General features: G+C 44.0%; 2 protein-coding genes across 21 annotated transcripts in view; one reads left to right on the plus strand and one right to left on the minus strand.

Annotated features, from left to right (window-relative positions):
* The window catches only part of LOC137431102 (complement factor H-related protein 4-like), a 160252-nt gene extending 143974 nt beyond the window's left edge, over positions 1-16278 (minus strand). For 5 of the 20 annotated variants that reach the window (XR_013624054.1, XM_078781472.1, XM_078781459.1 and 2 more), the window contains exon 1: positions 16101-16252. Coding sequence is in view for 12 of the 20 variants with exons in the window: in XM_078781472.1 (XP_078637598.1) it covers positions 16101-16158 (58 nt within the window). In the remaining 8 variants the exon portion in view is untranslated. Of the gene's footprint in view, positions 1-13466; positions 13677-16100 lie in introns of those variants that run through there. The other 15 variants (XM_078781462.1, XM_078781451.1, XM_078781456.1 and 12 more) reach the window with 11 other exon arrangements.
* The window catches only part of LOC137410750 (uncharacterized), a 660974-nt gene that overhangs the window by 283121 nt on the left and 357600 nt on the right, over positions 1-20253 (plus strand). The gene's annotated exons all lie outside the window — the stretch shown is intronic.

Below are 20253 nucleotides of genomic sequence, written 5' to 3' on the forward strand. Positions count from 1 at the left end.
AGTTCAAATAGGCCGCCAGTAAGAAAAGCAAAGAAAATGACAACAACTGGAAGAGATAATAATAGCCAGCAGAGGGAGCCGAAGAGCAAGAGATCACCTGCAGGGTTAGGGGTTGTTGATTTTATTTTTATTGAACATTGTTGAACAATGGTGACTGCACCGATTGGTGCTTGAGGGTGTGTTGGTGTGTTATAGGTGCTTTAATGGTGCATTGATGCAGAGCAGATTGTCTCCCCCCCAGAAAGAACAATTACAGGTCCTGGGTTAATTTTGTAAATAAAAGTAGTGTCAACTGTAAATAATTCTCCCCACCGTCAATGTATAGTTTGAAGACCATTCCGCAATTCGGTTAACTGTGGGAGTGTCTGTTAGGCAGGGTGCAATGGAGCAGCGGGACACATTTATTTATGTTTTAAAACTGTCGCGCTCAGGGTCAGGTTAAGAGTAGAGGGAACTACACCTACGTGTCACACTAAATAAAAGTTGTAGGCCCGGGACGTGCCTAAGATGAGGAGGGTGCAGTGTTGCGGATATGAGGACTGTATTTTTTTTATTGTGTGTTTTATTATTATTATTATTGTTTATTCTGCACCTCCTGCCTCCGGAGTTGTGTAAAGGTAAAAAGGGCGTCTCGGTAATTAGTCCATAAAGCATCCACGTCAGCCAATCATAGATTACCCCTGTTCGATAGCTTATATCTTATTATGTGTCTTAGGGTAAGGCCTTGTCTCCCATTAACTTAAATACTCCATTGTACCAAGTGAAATAAGAATAGGTCCCCTTTCATTTCGTTTCGATGGCCAACTGCATTTTGGGCAGTTTTCTCTTCAACCGCCATTGACCACGAGGCAGGGTCGGAGAAGAAAGGCGTGTCTCCACCTCGTCATAGAGGGGAGGAGTGAGCCAGCCCCACTCGACCAACCATGAGCCAGGGGTTTGGCTAGAGAGGGCGGAGGAAGAGCGATCGGGGAGGTTCGCAAAGGTTGAGGGGCGGGGCCTATATAACCCACGGCAGGGCGTTTCCCGAGGCAGATGAGCTTTTACGGAATGAGCTACGACAAGAGCGGAGTGTGTGGTTTTCTTTGGTCAGAGCTGGGTTGGTCGTCAGTGGTGGTCAGTGTTTGCGTAGAGTGGAGGGGTTGCGTTGAGTGGTCGGTGGTGAGGAAGAGTTGGACTAAGCAAGAGAGAAAGAGTCCTGGAGTTAGTGAGAGAGGGAGAGAGAGCCCGTCACGCGAGACCTCCCACCAGCATCGTTGGCTTGGCTCCACCAAGCAGCTCCGACCCGCTACCCCGCGCACACGACAGGATCGGTGGCATCGGTGGCCGTCGAGGTCCAGCCCGACGTCCCGTGCGGGATCAAACTCCAGCCAGCTCCGTGCCTTCCTCCAGCCACCCACCTCCTGTCATTCGTGCCTGCAATTTCCATCCATTTGCGTACGTGAGTTTGTTTTGTTCGTGCTGTCCTGGGTAGTAACAATAAGTCTGTATAAGCTAAAGATTTCACTGTGTCACCTGCGTCTCATGTCCCTATAAATAAACGTGACTGCTTTCTTCTTGCTTATATGTGTGTAAATAATAAACCCAGTTACTCTTCTGTACGTCTTCTTCCTCTTTGCATTCGGTCGCTTTAGAGTTTTCCACATTGGGCAGCTGCGGTGCGATACGGCCAAAGTTTGGGGTAAATCGGGTTTTAGTCAGGGAAGCACTGTTCGGTCGCGGAGCCTCCGCTCGGCAAATATAACATCTTTAACCGTGTCCGTAACAATATTGTTACGGTCCGTGGATAAGGATGTTGTTTGCCGAGCGGAGGCACCGCGGCCGAACAGTTTTTCCCGACTAAACCCGATTCCCGAACGTTGGCCGGATCGCGCCACAGATATTCAATTTGGAAACCTCTAAAGCGACCGAATGTAAAGAGGAAGAAGAAGACGTACAGAAGAGTAACGGGATTTATTATTTACACACACAAGCAAAAGGAGCAGTCAAAGTTATATACAGGGAACATGGAAAAAGCAGGTGACACAGTGAAAATACTAGCTTATACAAACTTAATTAAATACCCAGGACAGAACAAACAGAACAAACTCACGTACACAAGAAGGATGGAATGGCAGGAATGAATGCTGGAAGGAGGATTGGGAAGGTTCAGCTGGGGCAGATGGTTCGGGCTTGATCCCGCACGGGACGTCGGCTGGACCTCGACGGCCACCGATGCCACCGCTATCTGGTTCCCACGGGGTACGGGTTGAAGCTGCCTGGTGGAGTCAACGCTGCTTGTGGAGCCAAAGCTGCTTCTCTGGCTCACCTCAGGACGCGTCTGCCGTCTCTGGCGCAACTGCTTGTAATTGACCTTGAACCTTCTCTCTCTTTCGCAGGACCTTGCGCGCGCGCTTTTATAACGCCTCCGGCGATCAAGCCGCCGGCCTTCAGGACACGCCCATCGGGGTGCTCACCTCGGCCCTGGTTGGTCGCGCGACCCTCTGGCTCCGCCCTTGATGACGACGGGCGGGCACGCCTTTCTTCCCCGACCCGAGCACATGTTCAATGGTGGTTTTGGAGGGGATGTAATATTGGCAATCGAGGCTTGGCCATGACGAAAGGGGAAATGGAGGTTTTGGGAATGGGAATGAAGAATGAAGGGAATCTATCTTATTTCACTTGGTGCAATGGAGTGTCATTTTAATGGAAGACAAAGCCTTAACCTAATACACAGAATAAGGAAATAAACTACTGAACAAGGGTATTATAGTGTCCTTCAATGTATGCTTTATGGAATTAACTACCGGAACGCCCTTTGACCTTTATACACACTGGAGCAAGGAGGGCTCAGACTAAAACAATAATTCACAACCATTTACTATACAATACAACACAATCAAAAAAAACTCAATCCTCATATCCGCAACAATATATATATATATATATATATATATATATATATATATATATATATACATATATATATATATATATGTATATATATATATATATATATATATATATATATATATATATATATATATATATATATATATATATATATATATATATATATATATACAGTATATATACATATATATATATATATATATATATATATATATATATATATATGTATGTATATATATATATATCTCTATATATAAAGGAGGAGTGTCTGTGTGTGTGTCTGTCTGGATGTCCGCTTATAACTCAAGAACTACACATCGGAGAAAAGTTTTAGACACAGATTCGGAATCAGCATAAAATCCTGGTGGTTATAGGCTACTTTGTATTTTAATATCAATGGTTTAAAAAACCGGGCCAGCTGCAATTCCATGGTGTAGTTTGTGGCGGCGCTATTGCCCCTTTCCGATCCCGCGGTTGCGCGTACGTACGGTATACTGTACATACATATTTATATATTTTTAATGTGCTTTTTATTGTATTTTAAATTGTTTTTTAGCTTATTTTATTGTTAATTTATGTACTATTGTATTTATTTTAAATATATTTTTAAGGAAAACAAATGTTTTCACGTCCGTAGGAGTGACGTAATGTCGCACATAATGACAAAATGCGCGCCATTTTGTCGCGCCAAGAACGAATAAACGGTTTTTTTTTTTAGTTGAGATTTTATTCGAATTCGAATTCCATTAAATTTCAACTGTTGGAAACAATAATTATTTCAACTGTTGGAAATTGAAATAATTATTGTTTCCAACAGTTGAAATTTAATGGAATTCGAATTCGAATAAAATCTCAACTAAAAAAAAAAACGTCGCGTTTTAAAATTATGACGTCATCAGCGTATTTCGGAACGTTAACTTTACAACTTCATATTCGGAATCAGTACGTCCCAGAGAAACTACAGCACACCTTAAATGTTAAAAAAAATCTTCGGGTTTTAAAATTATGACGTCATCAGCGTATTTCGTAACGTTAATGTTTCAACGTTGACGACAATGACTTCCGACTTCCGGGTTCGGAATGCGGGACCAATGCCATTTGACAAGGAATAAAAAATAAATGCGACATTCAATTGACGACAATGACTTTCGACTTGACTCCCCCCCTCCCCCTCCCCCTCCCCTCCACCCTACCCCCTCCCCTTCTCCCCACCCCTTCCCCTTCCCCCCACACCTCCCCCTCCCCCCTTCCCCTCCCCTCCACCCTCCCCCTCCTCCCTTCCCTCCCCCCTCCCCTCCCCCCTTGCCCCTCCCCCTCCCCCTCCCCCTCCCATCCCTCCACCTCCCCCTCCCAATCCCCCCCTCTCCTCCTCCCCCTCCCCCCTCTTCTCCCCTCCCCCCCTCTTCTCCCCTCCCCCCCTCTTCTCCCCTCCCCCCCCCCCCCGTTCCCCTCCCATCCCCTTCCCCCTCCCCTCCCTTCCCCCGCCCAGCAATGCTGGGTACTTCCCATGGCCAGCTGTACGTGGGCTGCTCGAGGGTTGGAAAACCAAGCAATCTTTATGTCTTGGCACCAAGTAAGAAAACCAGAAATGTTGTATACCAAGAGGTTTTGAGAAATTGACAATTGACAAAACGTCATGTAGGAAATGTACTGTGATATTGCTCTAAAATATACATGTTCTTTTCATCATATATTTGTCTTATTTTTATTCAACCCGGGCGAAGCCGGGTACCTCAGCTAGTATATATATATTTATATATGTATGTATATATATATATATATATATATGTATATATATATATGTATATATATATATATATATATATATATATATGTATATATATATATATATATATATATATATATATATATATACATATATATACATATATATATATATATATATATATATATATATATATATACATATATATATATATATATATATATATATATATATATATATATATATATATTGTTGCGAATATGGAATTTGGCCTCCATATCCGCTTGTAAATATTCCCCTATTTCCCCAATACTCCCCAACTATCCCCAATCCCCCATTCCCTAGTCCCATTGTCTGTAAACAACAATCAGTAGAGCCGACCTTCCCCTTATTCCCCCATTAAATGTCGTGCCCAGGTCCACCGCACCACACGTAGACAACTTTCGGAGATCTTGCTAGTTATTCTTAGTCTATGTCAGTTAAGGCCTCGTTTCCATTAATTATGACTCTTCGTTGCACCAGAATGTGATTATATGGCACCAGTAGTGAGTTTAGGACCTTTCCCATACCTCCTCCCATCTTCTTCCCCGTCTACAACAACAGAGGGGCACGGCGCTGCGCGGGGGGGAGTGTGCGTCCTCCCACCGGCTCGGTTAGCCGCCATCGACAATGCGCTCCAGACAACGCGCTCCAGACCATGCGCTCCACGGGGTTACCACAAAGGGGCTCCTTGTCAGCTCCTCGTCAAGGGCGGAGCCGGTAACCCCCCCGCACGCACCCAATGAGAAGCAACGTGCCGATTCCACGAGGCGGAGCTAACGAGCCGAGGGCGTGTCACTCCCCGCCGGATATACGCGGCCCCGCGCCGGATGTGACATGAGATGCGCCCCCAGCTTGAGCAGACAAGACGCCATCCGAGCGCTGCGACCTCCCCGCATCTCTAGACCGGACCGGGTCGACCCTGTCCTTGAGCCAAGGTGCACCTGGAGCCATCGACAACCGCTTTCGTGCCATCAACCCCCGTGTGAGTCAGCCTTGTCCCGTTTACCTGTCGTCTGTTGGGGTTAATATAAGGTTGTGTTTAAGTGCCTATCTTCCTTTGCTGTCCCTCTCGTCCCTGTAATCTGACCTTCCGCACGAATATAATCTCCTCCGGAGGTCTTGAGAACCGTATCCCTGGTGTCGTCATTTTAATCCCAGCCGTGTGTCTGTTCCTTCATTGACCTAGCATCGCGCGACTAGTCAACGTTCGGGTATAATATCGAGTATAATCTTGTGCAGACGTGGTCATCCCAAAACCGCTCGGTGAATAACATCCAAGCCACGTCTGTAACAATATATATATATATATATATATATATATATATATATATATATATATATATATATATATATATATGACAGGTTAGGGTTAGGGTTAGGGTTAGGGTCCCCCTAACCCTAACGTCAACCCTAACCCTAATATATATATATATATATATATATATATATATATATATATATATTATAATAGCCGTAGATGATTCTGTCTGTCTGTCTGTCTATCTGTTGGGTGTCTGTCCGGGGTGTGGCTTACTCGGTTTGCAGAGTAGCTCCACCCATAGCTCCACCCATTCTGGGAGTGGCTATAAACAAATATCCACCATTTTATTAACTCGCATAGCTTTGAGTCCTGTTTTGTAGGCCCGTGGTGTCTTGCTCTCCCCCAGTTTTATTTCAAATCAAATTCGATAAATCATTTCATTTTTCACAGTCGCTAACATAGTTTTAGACTCGGTTGAAAAAAAACGGGAAGAAAATCCGATGAAAGTTGCCGTTTATAGAACGAAATGAATTCTCAAAGGCCTGTAACTTCAAGGCCATTGAGTCTCTCTCACGCCTTTATCTCCAATCTAACTCACCATATGATTTCATTTTTATCGATGGTTTTACTTTTAGACTCGGTGTCAGCAATAATTGAGAACAATCCACACACGCGGGAAAATGCAGAGATATATTTTTTAAAATCGCGTCATGGTGTATCATACACCGCCCAACATGACACCGCCGGCAATGTGTCGATATATATTAAAAATTCGCTTTTGCTTTTCCGTTATGATATATTACTATTTCGTTTGATGATAGTCGTCACAAAAACGTCAACAATGATGCCGACATATATTTCTTCGTTTTTATTTCATTCAACATATTAGCCGGAAGTAAAATATGTTTCAGGAAATTACCGAGAGATATTTCTTCGTTTTTTTTATTAGTTATGTGCGCATACACTTTAAATAGGTTTATTTGAAATCTTTAATTTTCCACAAACATTCCACACACGCGGGAAAATGCAGAGATATATTTTTTAAAATCGCGTCATGGTGTATCATACACCGCCCAACATGACACCGACGGCAATGTGTCGATATCTATTTTAAATTCGATATATCATTTCATTTTTCACAGTCGCTAACATAGTTTTAGACTCGGTTGAAAAAAAACGAGAAGAAAATCCGATGAAAGTTGCCGTTTATAGAACGAAATGAATTCTCAAATGCCTGTAACTTCAAGGCCATTGAGTCTCTCTCACGCCTTTATCTCCAATCTAACTCACCATATGATTTCATTTTTATCGATGGTTTTAGAGTCGGTGTCAGCAATAATTGAGAACATTCCACACACGCGGGAAAATGCAGATATATTTTTTAAAATCGCGTCATGGTGTATCATACACCGCCTAACATGACACCGACGGCAACGTGTCGATACATATTAAAAATTCGATATATCATTTCATTTTTCACAGTCGCTAACATAGTTTTCGACTCGGTTGAAAAAAAACGGGAAGGAAATCCAATGAAAGTTGCCGTTTATAGAACGAAATGAATTCTCAAACGCCTGTAACTTCAACTTCAAGGCCATTGAGTCTCTCTCACGCCTTTATCTCCAATCTAACTCACCATATGATTTCATTTTTATCGATGGTTTTGGACTCGGTGTCAGCAATAATTGAGAACATTCCACACACGCGGGAAAATGCAGAGATATATTTTTAAAAATCGCGTCATGGTGTATCATACACCGCCCAACATGACACCGACGGCAACGTGTCGATATATATTAAAAATTCGCTTTTGCTTTTCCGTTAAGATATATTACTTTTTCGTTTGATGACAGTCGTCACAAAAACGTCAACAATGATGCCGACATATATTTCTTCGTTTTTATTTAATTCAACATTATTAGCCGGAAGTAAAATATGTTTCAGGAAATTACCGAGAGATATTTCTTCGTTTTTTAAAATTAGTTATGTGCGAATACACTTTAAATAGGTTTATTTGAAATCTTTAATTTTCCACAATATAATTTACTTGCCATTTATCATTTGATGATTACGAGACAAATTCCTCTTGAGGATCGTGACAATTCATGCGCTGCGTGGAAACTTCTATTTCCAAAATGAATGAGACGATCGATGAAGAACGCAGACTTGAACAGGATGCAGCAAGAAAACGAATGAGACGGGCGAACGAGTCCATCGACGAACGTCAATGCAAACTTGCGGGGTCACCCGTGGGAATCCCACGGGCATGGATGTGTGTGACATTTCGACATATTGAGTTAGATGCTGCACATTCATTTTTACAAAATGGTTACTGGCAAGTCATCAGATCCAGAAATGGTGTAAAAACCACCGTTTAGAGGCCATTTTTCCCCGCAAAGCGGGGGTTGGCCTTTTCGGGGACCGTGGTAGTTGTTGTTTTTTTGTCCCCTTTTTGAAGCAATGTTTTACGGCCGGATGCCCTTCCTGACGCCAACCCTTTTTGCCGCCTTCAACGACAAACAGGGAATTACCAGTGAACTGGTACTCAATTAGCCGACCTCGGAAGGATGACAGGCTGAGTCAACCCCCCTGGCATTAATTCGGCGATCGACCGAGATTCGAACCCAGGATCCTAAGCCGGCACCCTAGCCGCTAGCCCAACACCAGAAATGGTGTCATGAACACAATTTATTTACGCACAAGCACAAAAGCAAGACGGGCCGATTTCCGATTCCGACGGGCCGACGGGCGAGACGGGCCGATTTCCGATTCCGACGGGCCGATTTGGAGCAAGAAAAAGAACGAGACGGGAGAAAAAGGAGAGAAACGAGACGGGGAAAGCCGATTGGAGAGGCGAGTGAGGCGCGATTGGAGAGGAGTGTGAGGCGCGATTGGAGAGGAGTGTGAGGCACGATTGGAGAGGAGTGTGAGGCGTGATTGGAGAGGAGTGTGAGGCACGATTGGAGAGGAGTGATTGGAGAGGAGTGATTGGAGGGGAGTGTGAGGCACGATTGGAGAGGAGTGTGAGGCACGATTGGAGAGGAGTGTGAGGCGCGATTGGAGAGGAGTGTGAGGCGCGATTGGAGAGGAGTGTGAGGCGCGATTGGAGAGGCGTGTGAAGGATTGGAGAGGAGAGGAGTGTGAGGGATTGGAGAGGTGAGGGATTGGAAAGGAGAGGGATGTGAGGGTTTGGAGAGGAGAGGAGTGCTAGGTGGAGAGAGGAGAGTGTCAGGTGGAGACAGGAGAGTGTCAGGTGGAGACAGGAGAGTGTCAGGTGGAGAGGAGTGAGGGGTCACATATTATGTGAAATAACTAAATTCACACCATTTCTGGATCTGATGACTTGCCAGTAACCATTTTGTAAAAATGAATGTGCAGCATATAACTCAATATGTCGAAATGTCACACACTTCCATGCCCGTGGGATTCCCACGGGTGACCCCGCTATATATTATAATAGCCGTAGATGATTCTGTCTATCTGTTGGGTGTCTGTCCGGGGTGTGGCTTACTCGGTTTGCAGAGTAGCTCCACCCATAGCTCCACCCATTCTGGGAGAGGCTTCATGTAATTATAAACAAATATCCACCATTTTATTAACTTGCATAGCTTTGAGGCCTGTTTTGTAGGCCCGTGGTGTGTTGCTCTCTCTCCCAGTTTTATTTCAAATCAAATTCGATATATCATTTCATTTTTCACAGTCGCTAACATAGTTTTAGACTCGGTTGAAAAAAAACGGGAAGAAAATCCGGTGAAAGTTGCCCTTTATAGAACGAAATGAATTCTCAAACGCCTGTAACTTCAAGGCCATTGAGTCTCTCTCACGCCTTTATCTCCAATCTAACTCACCATATGATTTCATTTTTATCGATGGTTTTGGACTCGGTGTCAGCAATAATTGAGAACATTCCACACACGCGGGAAAATGCAGAGATATATTTTTAAAAATCGCGTCATTGTGTATCATACACCGCCCAACATGACACCGACGGCAACGTGTCGATATATATTTAAAATTCGCTTTTGCTTTTCCGTTAAGATATATTACTTTTTCGTTTGATGACAGTCGTCACAAAAACGTCAACAATGATGCCGACATATATTTCTTCGTTTTAATTTCATTCAACATTATTAGCCAGAAGTAAAATATGTTTCAGGAAATTACCGAGAGATATTTCTTCGTTTTTTTAAATTAGTTATGTGCGCATACACTTTAAATAGGTTTATTTGATATCTTTAATTTTCCACAATATAATTTACTTGCCATTTATCATTTGATGATTACGAGACAAATTCCTCTTGAGGATCGTGACAATTCATGCGCTGCATGGAAACTTCTATTTCCAAAATGAATGAGACGCTCGATGAAGAACGCAGACTTGAACAGGATGTAGCAAGAAAACGAATGAGACGGGCGAACGAGTCCATCGACGAACGTCAATGCAAACTTGCGGGGTCACCCATGGGAATCCCACGGGCATGGATGTGTGTGACATTTCGACATATTGAGTTAGATGCTGCACATTCATTTTTACAAAATGGTGACTGGCAAGTCATCAGATCCAGAAATGGTGTAATGAACACAATTTATTTACGCGCAAGCACGAAAGCAAGACGGGCCGATTTCCGATTCCGACGGGCCGACCGGCGAGACGGGCCGATTTGGAGCAAGAAAAAGAATGAGACGGGAGAAAAACGAGAGAAACGAGACAGGGAAAGCCGATTGGAGAGGCGAGTGAGGAGCGATTGGAGAGGAGAGTGAGGAGCGATTGGAGGGGAGTGTGAGGCGCGATTGGAGAGGAGTGTGAGGCACGATTGGAGAGGAGTGTGAGGCGCGATTTGTAGAGGTGTGTGAGGCACGATTGGAGAGGAGTGTGAGGCGCGATTGGAGAGGAGTGTGAGGCGTGATTGGAGAGGAGTGTGAGGTGCGATTGGAGAGGAGTGTGAGGCGCGATTGGAGAGGAGTGTGAGGCGCAATTGGAGAGGAGTGTGAGGCGCGATTGGAGAGGAGTGATTGGAGGGGAGTGTGAGGCGCGATTGGAGAGGAGTGTGAGGCGTGATTGGAGAGGAGTGTGAGGCGTGATTGGAGAGGAGTGTGAGGCGCGATTGGAGAGGAGTGTGAGGTGCGATTGGAGAGGCATGTGAGGGATTGGAGAGGAGAGGAGTGTGAGGGATTGGAGAGGTGAGGGATTGGAAAGGAGAGGAATGTGAGGGATTGGAGAGGAGAGGAGTGCTAGGTGGAGAGAGGAGAGTGTCAGGTGGAGACAGGAGAGTATCAGGTGGAGAGGAGTGAGGGGTCACATATTATGTGAAATAAATAAATTGTGTTCATCACACCATTTCTGGATCTGATGACTTGCCAGTAACCATTTTGTGAAAATGAATGTGCAGCATCTAACTCAATATGTCGAAATGTCACACACATCCATGCCCGTGGGATTCCCACGGGTGACCCCGTTAGTATATATATATACTGTATATATATATACAGTCACGTGAAAAAGTAAGTACACCCCATGTAAACTTTTCACTTTTTCAACATATTTCAACATACAGCTATTTGATCTTCATTTCAACAATATTGACAGATAAAGGTGATATCATACAACAAATATCATGAAACATTTACATTTTGTAGTCCATTGTATAATGTAAATAAACATAAATGCAAATTTTGCATGTGAAAAAGTAAGTGCACCCTTGGCTCTAATAGGTGGTATTGCCCCCTTTGGCAGAAGCAACCTCAAGTAGGCGTTTCTTATAACTGTCTACCAGTCTCTGACATCGACTGGCAGAAATTTTTGCCCTCTCCTCCATGCAGAATTCTTTCAGCTGTGCAATGTTTGAGGGGTTTCTTGCATGCACAGCTCGTTTCAAATCCCCCCCACAACATCTCGATGGGATTTAGATCCGGGCTTTGACTTGGTCATTCCAGAACCCTCCATTTCTTTCTTTTCAGCCATTCCTTGGTGGATTTACTGGTATGTTTAGGGTCATTGTCATGTTGCAAGGTCCACCTTCGGTTGAGCTTCAACTCTCCGACAGATGGCCTCACATTATCCTCAAGTACCCTCTGGTACAATGAAGAATTCATAGTGGATTATATGATGGTGAGCTGCCCAGGCCCTGATGCAGCAAAGCTGCGCCAAACCATAATATTTCCACCACCATGCTTTACAGTTGGTAACAGGTTCTTGTGGTCAAATGCTGTCTTTGGTTTTCGCCAAACATGTCTTCTGGTACTGTGGCCAAATAGCTCTACCTTTGACTCATCTGTCCAGAGCGCATTGTTCCAGAAGTGGTGGTCTTTGCCTAGGTGTTCATTGGCAAACATTAGTCTTGCCCTGATGTTCTTTCTGGACAGCAAAGGTTTCCTCCTGGCACACCTCCCATGTAGATCAAATTTGTGCAGCCTCTTTCTAATGGTAGACTCGTGCACTTTGACATCAACAGTGGCAAGAGCTACGTGTAGGTCCCGTGATGACATTCTGGGGTTCTTAGAGACTTCTTTCAGCAACTTGCAGTCTGCTCTCGGGCTGAAATTGCTGGGTCGGCCTGGCCTGAACAAGTTGGTAGTTGTTTGGAATCTTCTCCACTTGTAGATGATATTCCAGACAGTCGAATGATTGATTTTAAATTGTTTGGAGATCTTTTTAAATCCCTTCCCAGACTCGTAGGCATCTATAACCTTCTTTCTGAAGGCCTCAGAGAGCTCTTTTGATCTAGGCATGGTGACGCCGCACACTTCAACAACAAAGAGCAAACCAAACTAAATGTCTGAGGTTTAAATAAGACAGGTTCCTCCAAGATCCTCTCTCACGATGTTCTAATCATTTGCACCTGAGCTCGTGCACCTGATTCTAATTTTAGGTATTTGAAGTAGTGATAAATGTTGGGGTGTACTTACTTTTTCCACATGCGAAATTTGCATTTATGTTCATTTAAATTATACAATGGACTACAAAATGTAAATGTTTCATGATATTTGTTGTATTATATCACCTTTATCTGTCAATATTGTTGAAATGAAGATCAAATAGCTGGATGTTGAAATATGTTGAAAAAGTCAAAACTTTACATGGGGTGTACTTACTTTTTCACGTGACTGTATATATTGTTGCGGATCTCGGGTTCGTCGATGTACTAAGGGGAGGTTAAGCCCTACTCCCCCTCGAACTTTGAGTCCACGAGGCTGCCACCCACACTACACTCGTGGTGGACGGATTGCTAAGCAATTCCAGCCTCCGAACCCATAACTACGCATGGAAGGGTTAACGGTCACGACCCGAGTACCTTCGACACACGCAGCTGTGAGAACGGGGACTGAACCTCGCACGAGTCACGCTGGTACTGAACGCCCGAGCGGTTGTGCGTTGCGTAACTCGTGCCGTTAACACTATTGAACCCGATCGAGCGGTTTTAATTCGTGCAATGCTAGGCCAATGTTGAAAGGACGATGACGGCCAGGTTGGAAACCAAACCACAGGATTTATTTACATTCACAGTATTTACAGAAAAGGGACACAGCGAAGAATCTTAGCGGCCTTACCTTCGTGCCCAGACAAGGGCCCTCAGATTCGTTCGGGGAAGGGAAGGAAGTGGAGAATGCGCACATAGCGCGGCCGCTTCGTGCAGTTTGCCTGGACGGGCTCGTTGGACGGAAACCCCCCAGGGATCGCTCCAACCTTGGATACCACAGACGGAGATGATCACGGCAAACGGCAGGGACGTTGGTCAAGGACGTGCACGTAGCAGGAACCTGACAAGAGGAGCAGCGTATCTCAAACCCCAGCAAGAAGAGAGCTGGTAGTCGCTGGAACCCGGCAAGAGAGAGCGAGGCAGAGAGTATATTCAGGAGCCTGGCACGAGTCTGAGAGAGAGGGAGAGCGGGGGTCCAGGCCGGGTTTTATAGCCCCCCGACACCCTCAATCGAACGTTCCACAGGCCTCCATTGGCCACCTGGGGTCACGTGTCATGACAGCCCCTTATTGGTCACCCTTGGCCACTCCCTTCAGCTCCCATTGGCTACTCGCTGCTCACCGGTCAAGCCCTCCAGCTCCTCCCTCGGGCCTGCAAGGCCTGGCCTAGGCCCATGACAAGGCACTTTAGGCTGCAATGAGGCCTACCATTACCCTGCCTGCCTCAACACATACTAACACTGGGAAGGAGACTATACTTCACATTTAATGAGAAAGAACTAACTATGCGAGGCTACATGTTGTGGTGTAACTAACTATGGGGGGGGGAGGGGTTGCCTTTATTTACAAAACCGCAACAATATATATATATATATATATATGAGGGAGAGCGGGGGGCCTACTGGTGTTTTATACATATATATATATATATATAACACGAACGACACATGAGAGTATACATATGAGGAAGATTTTGTTTTGTAATCCTACCAAAGAGGGCCTACTGGTGGCCTTTAATTCCTTACAGCGAAATTGCTAAACCCACGGGGCTATGACATTTTACGTCTTTTTTTATCCTCACCAGAGGAGAGGGTATTGCATTTGAGTACATTTGACTGTCGTCTGTTTGTTTGTCTGTTTGTTTGTTACCTGCAAAATCGAAGATTTTTCAAGTATATTGGTCGGTTGCGTTTGTGGTTCTGTCTGTCTGTTTGTCTGTTTCTTTGTCACCGGCCTACAGGTTACAATTCCAAATCGATCGTCACGAAACTTCACCAAGTTGTAGAGATCGTCACAATTGAGAAGCCTATTGATTTTGAGGTCAAAGGTCATTGGTCATCTGGAGGTCAAATTTCTAAAATCGCCATTTTTTATCCGATTGACTTGAAAATTGAACATCATTTGCACATTCAGTCATTAAAGAGGGAGTCAAACTATTTTTGAGGTCAAAAGGTCAATTCAAGGTCAACTTTCCAAAATCATCAATTTTCATCTGAAAAATCATTACTTTTCATCCTATTGACCCGAGCTTTGATCAAGATCGTCAATTTTCATCTTGATGAAATGGACAATTTGCTGTGTCAATGGAAAACTTTTGGGGACGGGGGGGTGGGGGGGGGGCGGATTTTGCACTCCGTGTGACGTCTTCTTGTTTGTTTGTCCGCACAGAATAAATATGATTTTCTCTGCAGTCGTTGGTCCGATTGGCAGAAAAGTTTCACCATAAGTGCAACTCCACCTGTAGAATTGTTTTATGATAATTATGACGTCATCGGTCACGTGGTTCGGCCGCCATCTTGGAAAAACGGAAAAACTGCACCTCTATATCTCCGGCAGCGCTGAATTGAAAAAATTGAGACATGGCTCATTGTAAAGAACTCTCCATGGGGAATAAGATATGTTAATGATGATGTCGTAGGTGCCTCCATTATAACGTCATAATTCGACAAGTACAAAACTTCATCCGATCAAGATGAAATTTCTTGAGCATAATCTAGGAATAAATTAGTTTAGAAAAAAAAAATGATGACGTTATCGGTCACGTGGTTCAGTCGCCATATTTGTTTTAACACAAAAGCCTTGAAAAACCACTGAAAATACATCCTGGCGAGGGTCTGCAATCTCTGATTGCTCCTTGTTTTCCTTGTTGAAGGGTGCCATCGGATATCTCACATCTGCAAACGAAGGCAGGTTCTGTGCTTCTGAAGAATTCTCATGGCAAGGTTTACAATGGGTGCTTTGGTATTTCCTCCCAGCAGTCGTCAGCACATGGAGTTGGAATTTGATCAAACTGCTGGTGACAATTTCCTGCTCCATAGGAAAGACACACTGGGATCTTTGTCGTGCACAAGCACAACCAACGCTGACAGAAGAGTCCGTCCAAAGGTAACTGTCACATCCAATTGACGGCACACTCGTGACTGCAACACTCTTCTTTAGCAACACCTGGAATGACAGTTATCAAGTTGGGAATCACACCCAGACGAGACAGTGAAAAGCGCAACACATCGGAGCTGCACTGTCAGCCATAAAATAATTTCTGTGTAAAATTCAGGAATGTCTGTCCTGAAGGAAATGCCCCTTTCAAAAGACATACTGTGTAAATAACCCTCCTGGAAGAGTTACCTTTTTGGGGAATCGAGTACAAACAGGTAAAATGGTTACTACTGAGATGTCCTGTTATTACGTGCTAAGTGTTGGTGGTACGTTCATAAAGGATTACTGGGAAGAAGACAAAGAAAGGAGTTTAGGAGATTGAACCTGACCTTGTCCATAAACAGAGTTGAAGAGAATCACAAAGCAGTATGTCCACAGCCCCTCCATTTTTATCCTGTTCCACAAGATCCGTCTCCGCAGCGTCTGTTTTATGCTCTTCCTGAACCCTCTTTATACCCACCTCTCCCTTAACCCTTTTATCCCGAGGTTTGGAAAACGAAATTAATGAACCCAAACTCCTGGCAATGATATCAACTCTCCAAATCACCCTGTTTGCACAAGATTAGATGTTTAATGGTTAACCATAAAATAATGGTAACTTGTTTCATGGGAAGCTCATGAAGAATTCCTGTTTTCTTGAATTGTTCCAGATATTCCATGTTTTTCCTTGTTTCATTTTTCAGGTGGATATTGTTCATTCACGAAAAGACAAACAACCCACAATCAATCTTGCAAACGTTTCTTTTCCCACGAAATCCCCAACACGAGTTCCATTGAAATGAACTTCACCGCAGAAGGAGACCATTAGCCTCCATGAAGCCTACGCAATGGTTGCCAACCTATTGTTATAAACACCGCAGTAGGAGACCATTAGCCCCCATGAAGCCTGCAAAATGGTTGCCAACCTATTGTTATAAACACCGCAGAAGGAGACCATTAGCCCCCATGAAGCCTACGCAATGGTTGCCAACCTATTGTTATAAACACCGCAGAAGGAGACCATTAGCCTCCATGAAGCCTACGCAATGGTTGCCAACCTATTGTTATAAACACCGCAGTAGGAGACCATTAGCCCCCATGAAGCCTGCGCAATGGTTGCCAACCTATTGTTATAAACACCGCAGAAGGAGACCATTAGCCTCCATGAAGCCTACGCAATGGTTGCCAACCTATTGTTATAAACACCGCAGAAGGAGACCATTAGCCTCCATGAAGCCTACGCAATGGTTGCCAACCTATTGATATAAACACCGCAGAAGGAGACCATTAGCCTCCATGAAGCCTACGCAATGGTTGCCAACCTATTGTTATAAACACCGCAGAAGGAGACCATTAGCCTCCATGAAGCCTACGCAATGGTTGCCAACCTATTGTTATAAACACCGCAGAAGGAGACCATTAGCCCCCATGAAGCCTGCGCAATGGTTGGTAACTTATTGTTATAAACACCACAGAAGGAGACCATTAGCCCCCATGAAGCCTGCGCAATGGTTGCCAACCTATTGTTATAAACACCGCAGAAGGAGACCATTAGCCTCCATGAAGCCTGCGCAATGGTTGCCAACCTATTGTTATAAACACCGCAGAAGGAGACCATTAGCCTCCATGAAGCCTACGCAATGGTTGCCAACCTATTGTTATAAACACCGCAGTAGGAGACCATTAGCCCCCATGAAGCCTGCGCAATGGTTGCCAACCTATTGTTATAAACACCGCAGAAGGAGACCATTAGCCTCCATGAAGCCTACGCAATGGTTGCCAACCTATTGTTATAAACACCGCAGAAGGAGACCATTAGCCTCCATGAAGCCTACGCAATGGTTGCCAACCTATTGATATAAACACCGCAGAAGGAGACCATTAGCCTCCATGAAGCCTACGCAATGGTTGCCAACCTATTGTTATAAACACCGCAGAAGGAGACCATTAGCCTCCATGAAGCCTACGCAATGGTTGCCAACCTATTGTTATAAACACCGCAGAAGGAGACCATTAGCCCCCATGAAGCCTGCGCAATGGTTGGTAACTTATTGTTATAAACACCACAGAAGGAGACCATTAGCCCCCATGAAGCCTGCGCAATGGTTGCCAACCTATTGTTATAAACACCGCAGAAGGAGACCATTAGCCTCCATGAAGCCTGCGCAATGGTTGCCAACCTATTGTTATAAACACCGCAGTAGGAGACCATTAGCCCCCATGAAGCCTGCGCAATGGTTGCCAACCTATTGTTATAAACACCGCAGTCGGAGACCATTAGCCTCCATGAAGCCTACGCAATGGTTGCCAACATATTGTTAGAAACACCGCAGGAGGAGACCATTAGCCCCCATGAAGCCTGCACAATGGTTGCCAACCTATTGTTATAAACACCGCAGGAGGAGACCATTAGCCCCCATGAAGCCTGCGCAATGGTTGCCAACATATTGTTATAAACACCGCAGGAGGAGACCATTAGCCCCCATGAAGCCTGCGCAATGGTTGCCAACATATTGTTAGAAACACCGCAGGAGGAGACCATTAGCCCCCATGAAGCCTGCGCAATGGTTGCCAACCTATTGTTATAAACACCGCAGGAGGAGACCATTAGCCCCCATGCAGCCTGCGCAATGGTTGCCAACCTATTGTTATAAACACCGCAGTCGGAGACCATTAGCCTCCATGAAGCCTACGCAATGGTTGCCAACATATTGTTAGAAACACCGCAGGAGGAGACCATTAGCCCCCATGAAGCCTGCGCAATGGTTGCCAACCTATTGTTATAAACACCGCAGAAGGAGACCATTAGCCCCCATGAAGCCTGCGCAATGGTTGCCAACCTATGTTTGTTTGTCTGTGCCCCATAGTGTAGGTCATTATGTAATGTTGCATTGATTTTTCCTACATTCTTGGAACCAATGTTTTTATACCCCAAATGTTGTTTTTGTTCTGTTCCTCCTCCTCTTCCATTTATAAGTGGTGAGGTCTGATGGCACCGAGGTCGTGCCCTGCCTTGACCACAACACTCCTCCACTCTCCAAGCACCCCCACCTTACACTGATATCCCTCCTCACTTAATCCTCCCATCTCAACCATGGTCTACCTCGGGTCCTCCTACCTTGTACCCTCAACCGATCTGCTCTCTTTCCCGTTCTCTCTTCCCCCATCCACACCAAATGTCCAGCCCATCTCATCCAGTATTTCACCAATCTCCCCGTCAACCTCATCTGCACACCAATCTCCTCCCTCAGTTCATCCATTCTCCTTCTATTTACCCTCTTCACTGCCACAATCCTCCTGACCCAGTTGTTCTCGCAAACCTGCAGCCTTTGTTGTTGTCTCGCTGTCAGCGCCACCGTCTCCAGACCGTAAAGGTAGGGCCGGTGTTACACACGACATCGGGACCTTTCCTTTCAATCTCCTTTAAATCTCTCTTTCTGCCATTACATCTTTCACCCTCCTCCACACATTCACACCCACCTGAATCCTCCTCCGCACCTCAGCCTCTGACTTACCAGCCCAGGTCACTGTTCCACCCAGATACTCAAACCTACTTCCCTGTGTGATCTCCCTCCCTTCCAGCCTGATATTCATTTCTTTTCTCTGATGCCAAACCCACATCACCTCCATCTTCTCCAGGCTCATTTTCTGCCCATGTTTCTAAAATGCCTCCTTCCACTCCCCAAGTACTTCCTGCATCTCCCGCCCACTCTCCACCACAACGACCACATCATCCACATACAATCTCCTCCTCAGAATACCTTTCATGTTCACCTTGCTTTCATGTTTTATACCCTAAAGTCACCGATATATGTCATCTTGATCAAGGTGACTTGTCATCCAATTCTGGAATGCACATTCGAAAATTATCTGCCGACCCGACTTGCACTCCTGCTGTCTCCGCTGAACTGAACCCCTGAGAATATCGTGCAAGTAGCCATGCAAGGTCGTGCTGTGTTGCATGATTGCATCAACTTTATCTGGATAGTTTGAAGTTCCAGTCGTGGATAGTCCATCTAATAATATAATAATATATAATAGTGGATAATAGTAGGTAATAATAATAATAATATATAATAATAATAATTTAATATAATTTTACAGTATATTAGATAATATATAATATATTTTATATATTATATCATATATAATAATAGCAATAATATAATAATAACAATAATAAATAAATAAAAATTAATAATATGATATAATATATAATAATAATAATAATATAATAAAAATAATATATAATAATAATAATAATATAATAATATAATATAATAATAAGAATATAATATATAATATAACAATAATAATATAATATATATGAATAATATATAATATAATAATAATATATATAATATATAATATGTATAATATATAATATATTAGATAATATGAGATAATAGTGGGTAATCGTGGTTAGTAGTAGTGGATAGTGGATAGATCTGGATAGTCGCAGTTGAAGTGTTCATGTTGGGCATCTTTCTTTACTGATTTGGG

This window comes from Myxine glutinosa, chromosome 7, assembly GCF_964187855.1.
Source record: "Myxine glutinosa chromosome 7, kmMyxGlut1.1, whole genome shotgun sequence".
NCBI lineage: Eukaryota > Metazoa > Chordata > Myxini > Myxiniformes > Myxinidae > Myxine > Myxine glutinosa.